This window comes from Oryza glaberrima, chromosome 3, assembly GCF_000147395.1.
Source record: "Oryza glaberrima chromosome 3, OglaRS2, whole genome shotgun sequence".
Lineage (NCBI taxonomy): Eukaryota > Viridiplantae > Streptophyta > Magnoliopsida > Poales > Poaceae > Oryza > Oryza glaberrima.
The window spans coordinates 25,687,259-25,694,575 of NC_068328.1; the positions used below are offsets into that span (position 1 = coordinate 25,687,259).

The 7,317-nt window shown below is 44.1% G+C and overlaps 2 protein-coding genes across 2 annotated transcripts; one reads left to right on the top strand and one right to left on the bottom strand.

Moving 5' to 3' along the window:
- The first annotated feature begins 478 nt into the window (after positions 1–478).
- LOC127767072 (uncharacterized) lies at positions 479–1,821 on the top strand. Its single transcript, XM_052292288.1, has 2 exons — positions 479–1,070; positions 1,371–1,821. Exons 1-2 carry the CDS (start codon positions 690–692, stop codon positions 1,632–1,634), a joined length of 645 nt encoding a protein of 214 aa, XP_052148248.1. The 5' UTR covers positions 479–689; the 3' UTR covers positions 1,635–1,821.
- Positions 1,822–3,667: 1,846 nt separating this feature from the next.
- Positions 3,668–7,070, bottom strand: LOC127767068 (FCS-Like Zinc finger 8). The gene is made up of 3 exons (XM_052292284.1): positions 6,595–7,070; positions 5,596–6,443; positions 3,668–4,098 (listed from the first exon to the last, which is right to left on the bottom strand). The coding sequence occupies exons 2-3, from the start codon at positions 6,423–6,425 to the stop codon at positions 4,020–4,022; spliced, it is 909 nt and encodes a 302-aa protein (XP_052148244.1). The 5' UTR covers positions 6,426–6,443; positions 6,595–7,070; the 3' UTR covers positions 3,668–4,019.
- Positions 7,071–7,317: the final 247 nt, after the last annotated feature.

A 7,317-nucleotide genomic window follows, 5' to 3' on the forward strand; every position in this document is an offset into this window, starting at 1 on the left:
CTAAGAAAAATCACACTGGTTGCAAAATATTTTGTTATACAAACTCGAATTTTTTTTATATGTCCAAAATCGACATGTAAATGTTCGTGTTGATTGGACACATCTTGAGAGAAGACATTCTTTTTGTAAGCGGAGTGAGCATTAGGTGATTAGTTGTAGCTAATCAGGTCAGGTTTTTATCCATGACCACGACTCCCTTGGCCCTGCTTGCTCACTAATCTATACCAATCGTAGTTCTTGTACGGAGGACCTTAAGTTTTCTAAAATAGTTGGTGAGAATATAGCTACTACTCCTTTCGTCCATTTTAAGTGCAGTCAGAATTTTTCGTGCATAATTTTGATCATCCATCTCATTTAAAAAAATTAAAAACATAAGTTATGTATAAAGTATTATTAATGTTTTATTATCTCATAATAATAAAAATACTAATTATAAAAAAAATTAAATAAGACGGACGATCAAAATTGGGTGTAAAAACTTATGGTTGCACTTAAAATGGGACGGAGTGAGTAGTTTATTTTGTATATTCTAGGTTATAGCTTCTCAAAATCTAGTTAAAAATATAAGCTGTTTAAGAGAGCTTTTGACACCTGAAGATACTTAAGTAGAAGGTACAGCTTGCATAAACTCGCTCAAACAGGCTTTAATCAACTTTGAGCCTTGAACGAAGGAGAAGCCAGTGACATCCATGGATCAGGTGGACGTCGACGTACAGCAGCGGAAGGATGGCTCGCCGCCGGCGGTGGCAGTGACGCTCCGGCCGCTCGGGCTGGCGGACGCCGACGACTTCATGGCGTGGGCGTCGGACGAGCGCGTGATGCGGTTCCTGAGGCGGCCGCTGTGCGCGACGCGGGAGCAGGCCGTGGCGCAGATCAGGGACACGGTGGTGGGCCACCCGTGGTTCCGCGCCATCTGCGTCGACGACGACGACGCCGGCGCCGGCCGCCGCCCCGTCGGCCAGGTCTCCGTCTGGCCGTACGCCGACGAGGGCGGCCACAGGGCCAACCTCGGCTACGCCCTGTCGCACGGCCTCTGGGGCCGAGGCATCGCCACCGCCGCCATCACAATGGTATAACCAAATAACCCAACGACTTATTCCATCTAGTCCCTTGTTCTTGCACATCAATTGGACTTGAAGTAGTAGTCACCGTCAGGGTTCTAATATCCCTATATACCTACGCTATCTCCCGCTATAACTGTTTGAGAAGGATTTTAACTATTTGTTCTCATATACAATTTAGCTGTTATAGCTTTATTTAACTCACTATAGCTGTTTGAGAAGCTAACCGCTAAATGCATTAACCCGCTATTTAAAACATTGGTCACCGTCGATCGCCGTGTCCACGCACGGCGGCGGCCCGGGATGCAGGTGGTGACGAGGGTGTTCGACGAGCTGCCGGGGCTGGAGCGGCTGGAGGCGGTGACGGACGTGGAGAACGTGCGGTCGCAGAGGGTGCTCGAGAAGGCCGGGTTCAGGAAGGAGGGCGTGCTGCGCAGGTACATCGTCCGCCGGAGCGGCGAGGTGATGGACGCCGTCATCTACAGCTTCTTGGCGTCCGATCGACCGTCCGCCCATGGCGCGACGCGAGGAGAAGCACCCATTACATTCTACGGGAAGTCTGTGTTAGTGTAGTAGTAATCTGTTAAGAGGATGATTACCATGGCTGTCAGATGATGTCTAGTTCTATCAATATGCTCTAATTAAACGGTTTGCAGCTAAATTGGAGTGAGGAAATACGTCTCTCACAGGCATCAAAATAAAAGATGAACAACCGATTTTTCGATTTGTAATTAATTTGTTAAAAATAACTATTATCCCCGCTTAAATGTATAACGTTGTTGATTTTTGAAATTAATTGTGTTTGACTATTCGTCTTGATAAAATATACTTCATCCGTCTCAAATTACTTGTCTTTCTATCATTCAAAATTTGTCCGATAATACTTGTCACTCCCAAGTACTACATGTCCCATCAATCACATCACATTCAAATTTCTTCCTATTCTATCCCTCAACTAATCTTCTATCCTTAACCATAAATTATTTTATAAGAGTATTACAGCGTTTTGTTCCAAACCTTAGAATATGGCAAACAATCTTAAAAGACAAGTAATTTAGAACGGTGGAAGATCTTATTGTATATATTTTGTTGTTACTTATTTTATATTATTAAAGGTATTGTAAGCATTGCACATGTTTTTTATATTTATAAAGTTTTTTAATAAGAGGAATTACTAAACGTTATATATAAAAGTAGTGGTGTCATATATATATATATAATTGAACAGCGTACTATCTCTCTTGACTAGTCACATGTTGGGGCAGATATTTCCCCATTGAAGAAAACGGATTAGATGGCCTCGTATAATGGCATACTACTCTCTGTCAAAGGGGGAAAAAACACTTCTGGGTGAATGTGGGACGGAGGGTGTATATTTGTTAGAGTATGTCATAGGAATTATAAATATACATTCCAATAATACGCAGGAATAATCTGACTTTCGAGTAAGAATATTCATATCGAACGACCAACGACAATGATGAATTATTTGACTCATTAAACTATTTTTGGTTAAGTCAAGCCTGGTTTTATGGAATCTTCCAGGCTAATTTTGTACTGCACATGATAATGGGATATATGACTTCTGAGCACAAATATATATATTATTGTCTCATCATAGATGGAACACATTATTTGTCGAAACTTAGAAAATACGGAGTACTAGCTTAGACAAAGCATGAACAAGCAGTCAGTCAAAATGACCACAAGATCGTACTATCGGAACGTCCCCAAGAACAGTAGCTCAGGGGTCAATGCTTAAATGCTCTTGCCCGTGATTTCACTACCAAAGTACAGGTTCTTAATTGATGTATAGTACACCGATCGATCAATTGTGCTGTAACAGCAACCAAAAAGTGAAAGCAAAGGCGAGTAAGCATAGTTTAACTTGTTAGATTTCTTGTGGTGGAACCAGCCCACCCGGGTTCAAATTCTAGATTTGACACGGGTACTCGCATTTATGGCTAATTAATTTTTCAGTGGTAGGAGCGAGGCGTCTATGGTGACTTCGTCAATCTCAAGACGTGCCGGTCCAGTCTTCCGAAGGTACTCATAGGGGTAGGGTGTGCGTGTGTGCGTTCTAAAAAAAAAAGTGAAAGCAAAGAAAAGAAAAGGGAGGGAAAGAATCACCTACAGTGCAGAACTACAGGGCAAAAGATGATACTACTACTGCTAGTAGAGACCTCATGAACAATGACATGACAATCATAATCATACTGGTCCAAAACACTCACCAATTACAGAAACACTATGATGATTAGGAGCTGTTGAGCTCTCATTATTCTTTGCATGTGGGGACTTTGGTAGTAGTACAAGGGAAAATAGGGCCATGGCAAAGCTGCTACCACAACACACTCCACCCAAAGCCTCTGAGCCTTTTCAAGATAGCTACTGATCCTAGCTCTTCTTTTGTCCTCTGACACTGAAAAAAGTTTGTGTTTTCTCCATTGTTCATCTTCGCTTTTGATGAGTAAATAAGATGACCAGATTTGATGGTGATCATACTTACATAGGCACCATACTTTTCTTTTCCTGATAGTTTCTGAAGAACAGAAACTTCTCCTTTCCTGATAGTTTGCTGAAGAATATTTTCACTTGAAAGTTCATGCAATACAACAGTTTATACTGCTCCACATCATATCTAATCCAAAAGTAGCTTGCATGCAAGGATAGAGCAAAGCATCAGATTGCAACTAACTCGAAAGTCACAAAAACATGATGCCCCAAGCAATCAATAATCAACATCTTACAAAAGTGGGCAAAGGTCTTTAATCCGCAAAAAAGACTAATAAATCATTCCCCCTTCTCCATGGCCAAAAACAGCATCCAATCTCGCAAAAGTGGAGAAAACAAAAACAAAAAAGAAAGAAAACAAATCTCATCTCAGTTATTTAGGACTATTGTCTTCTTCCTCCTCCATAGAAATACTCATGTGGAATGACCATTTCGTTCAACAGCCTAGCGCAAATTGTCCACCGCCTCGTCGAAAAGCATCTCCTGGTACCGGCACTCACTGCTGCAGAATGCTTTATCACCTCTGAAAAAGATAGAGAAAAGGACCAATTATATCATAGAAGAACAGTAATGGCCTAACTGCAGAATTATAAAAAAGCACAGAGCTTTTTGGGATAATTGCTCTTCTGCTTGTTCATGTTACTCCTCTGTCCAAAGCACACGAAGCAAAAGGCAGCTGTGATCGAGGGATAGCATCAGAAGGCGTGTAGCTAAACGTTTTAGGGGACATATCTCAAAGCTAGAGTTTAGCACTCCCATGGATCAGTGGATCATGCAGCAAGGAAGAAAAACCGAGAACAAGACATGGCACGAATCCCTTTTGCCGTCATATTCAAGCAAACTCAGCATTTCTTTTGGCATCAAGGAACTTCAAGGTTGTCAAACTAGCAACAATGATGCGAAAGGTTTTGTTTTTTTTTTGGCGATGATAGCTGGTCCTGGTCATGGTCGGGGGTAGGAGCACCGAGACCAGCACGGCTCGGGACATGAACCTTATTCAAAAACATCAATGGGTGCCAAATAATTTAGTCCCTAGAAAATTGTTAACACAACCCTCTGCATTAGGATATTCAGCACCTTTGCATAGTTTTCTATGTGAAAGCAATATGGAATTGAAATGTCGCATTCTTAGCATTATAAATACTATAGAAGCTATCCAAGTGAAAACCAAGGACCTCTTCGTTCATAATGGCACTGTAATGTGAATGTACATGCTAAAACAAGGGGCAAGCATCACATAGAAAATAACAGGGTATCAAACATCACAATCCCAAAATAAACAAGTACTTAAAATGTTTCTCTACTATGAACTAGAGAAATAAAGGTGGGGATCAAATTCATTAGCAAATACTGGTTTAATAAAAGATTAACATGATCCTGAAGACAGATACCAAGGTGTCACAGTTTCCATGCCTCAATCATAAACCAGAAATGATTCTAAAACCAGGACTGCTCATCAAGGTCCCAGGCATGTGAGCCATCCATAAATCAACAGAGAATTGGTGATGACATAAGCTTGCAATGATGGAAGCCAACTTCATGCCAAATAACAGTAAACAAGAAACCGAGAACTTGTGCCTTCTAAAGCAACTCTGCATCTGCCATATATTCGTTATCATCTAATGAGCAGTTCAGCAATCAATCAACCCTACTTTAGTTTTCTACACCCCTGGTTTGAAAATAGCATTTTTGATGACATGGTGATGTGCTACTAGTTTCATTATACTAGAATCTATTTTCTCACCAGCCTAATTTCTCTCAGCATATATATGTATAATTGTTCCTGAATAGTGAACACTAAACTTCTCAACAACTGCAGAGTAATCACTAGCTCATTTTTGCAGTTTAAGTACAACAAATCAGGTTGCCAAACAGCTAAAGTTGATATACCAACTTCAGAAGTTGAGATCATCTCATATTCAGCATGAACAAATCATTTAAAAATACGTACTAGCATTTAATTTTTTTTCTGAACAACTGAAAGTCTGAAACAGCATAAGCAATTATTTTCTGAACTCACCGGTAGATGAAGATGTCATTGCCATGTCCAAGCTGCTTGTTGCATGCGTAGCAAGAGTTCAGGAACCCATTGGTTCGCACCGCGTCGCCGTCGCCGTCGCCGCCGCCGCCGGCCACCTTCTCCACGAGCACATCGCCGCAGCTCTCGACGATGCAGTCGTCGAAGATGTGGGTGGTCCTCGGGTTGGGGCCGCGGGAGATGACGCAGGTGTAGTCCTCCGACATGGCCATCTCCCCGGGCGACACCACGGCGGCGGCGAACACCCGCGCGGACGGCGAGCTGACCACCTCCGGCAGGAACCTCCTCGCCGGCGACATCGCCGCCAAGTGGGCGTCCCGGTTCTTGACGCCGAACTCGATCGGGGAGGACACCAGCTCGACGGCCCTCCCCGTGGGCACCTGGATTCTGAGCTGCGACCCGAACACCACCTTGCCGCCGCCGGCCTTGCCGCCCCCGTGGTGCTCCCGGAGCACGTCGGCGAGGCCGACGCCGGCCGGCTCCGGCGGTGCGACGGCCATCTCCACGTGGGCCTTCCTGAGGCTCCTCTCCGACAGGAACGGCGGCATGGCGGACGAGCAGCAGAACTGCTTGGTCTCAAGAATGGAGGTGGGGCTCATCGACGACGAGGGCCCCTCGGCGGCGCCGTCCAAGAACCCAGCCTGCGGCGGGTGCGGGAGCGCCATGAACGGCCTCGGGGAAGGGAACACGGGAGAAGAGGAGGAAGACGACGACGAAGATTGCGATGACGGCGGCGGCGGCTCAGGCTGCGCCATGGCGGCGACGCCTCCTTGCTTGGCACCGACTGATCTCCTCGATCTGTTGCGAAGCATATCGCCTCCTCGGAATCCCTGTGCATGATAGGAGTAGGATAGGCCACCATTAATCATGAAAAAAAAAATATGGCAACTTCTGCAGAAGCTTTAAAGAATGAGCAGAGTAGAAATGCAAAAAAAAAAAAAAAAAAAAAAAAAAAAAAAAAAAAAAAAAAAAAACCCTCACCAGAAAGCAGCAGCAGCAACAATAGCTGCTTCTTCTTCTTCTCCTTCTTCTCCTTCTTCTTCTTCTTCCTCCTCCAGCACATTACCTCAGAAAAACCACGATTTCCATGTCCATTTCTCTCCCTCTCCACACGCTCACGTACGCACAAAACTGATCGATCGATTAATTGATTGGCACGTTGTGATGATCGAGTAAATGGGGGGGGGGGGGGGGAAGGTGGACAGCGAGATTGCGAGAACGACAAAGCGGTGGAATAAAAAGAGAACGAGAGGGGAAGAAAAAAAAAACTTCCGAAAAAGAGGCCAAAATTTTCACCGGAAACCGCCTTCTCTTCTCCTTTGCGGTTCTTGCGTGGTGGTGGTGGTGGTGGGTGGGTACTTATGCGAGTGGGAGTGATGGAGCTCTCTCTATCTTTCTCTCTCTTGAGTCCCGGGGGAAACGGGAAGAACTGTTCTTCCTCCGGAGGAAGGGGGGAGAAGACGCCGCGGTTATTTAAAAACCTGCACACACGCGCAGAGAGGGACTTGTACGTACTACTGCCTTAATCAGAGCGATAATAATTGATCTGGCATTTTGATTTTGGTTTTTTTTCCCTCTCTGAATGTGTGTCAATTTGGTGTGAATTTTTTTTAAAGTTCAGTTTGATGTGATCGTTGATGATGGAAGTGCAGTATTACTACTGCTGCCAAGTTATTAATTGTAGTCATGGTTGTGATCATGATT

What these genes read in the sequence shown, in the direction of transcription:
- LOC127767072 (XM_052292288.1), top strand. Translation starts at nt 690, where the DNA reads ATGGATCAGGTGGACGTCGACGTACAGCAGCGGAAGGATGGCTCGCCG. An exon ending in CCACCGCCGCCATCACAATG is followed by an intron (nt 1,071 to 1,370) that starts GTATAACCAAAT and finishes CCCGGGATGCAG; the next exon opens with GTGGTGACGAGGGTGTTCGA.
- LOC127767068 (XM_052292284.1), bottom strand. Translation starts at nt 6,425, where the DNA reads ATGCTTCGCAACAGATCGAGGAGATCAGTCGGTGCCAAGCAAGGAGGC. An exon ending in AATGACATCTTCATCTACCG is followed by an intron (nt 4,099 to 5,595) that starts GTGAGTTCAGAA and finishes TATCTTTTTCAG; the next exon opens with AGGTGATAAAGCATTCTGCA.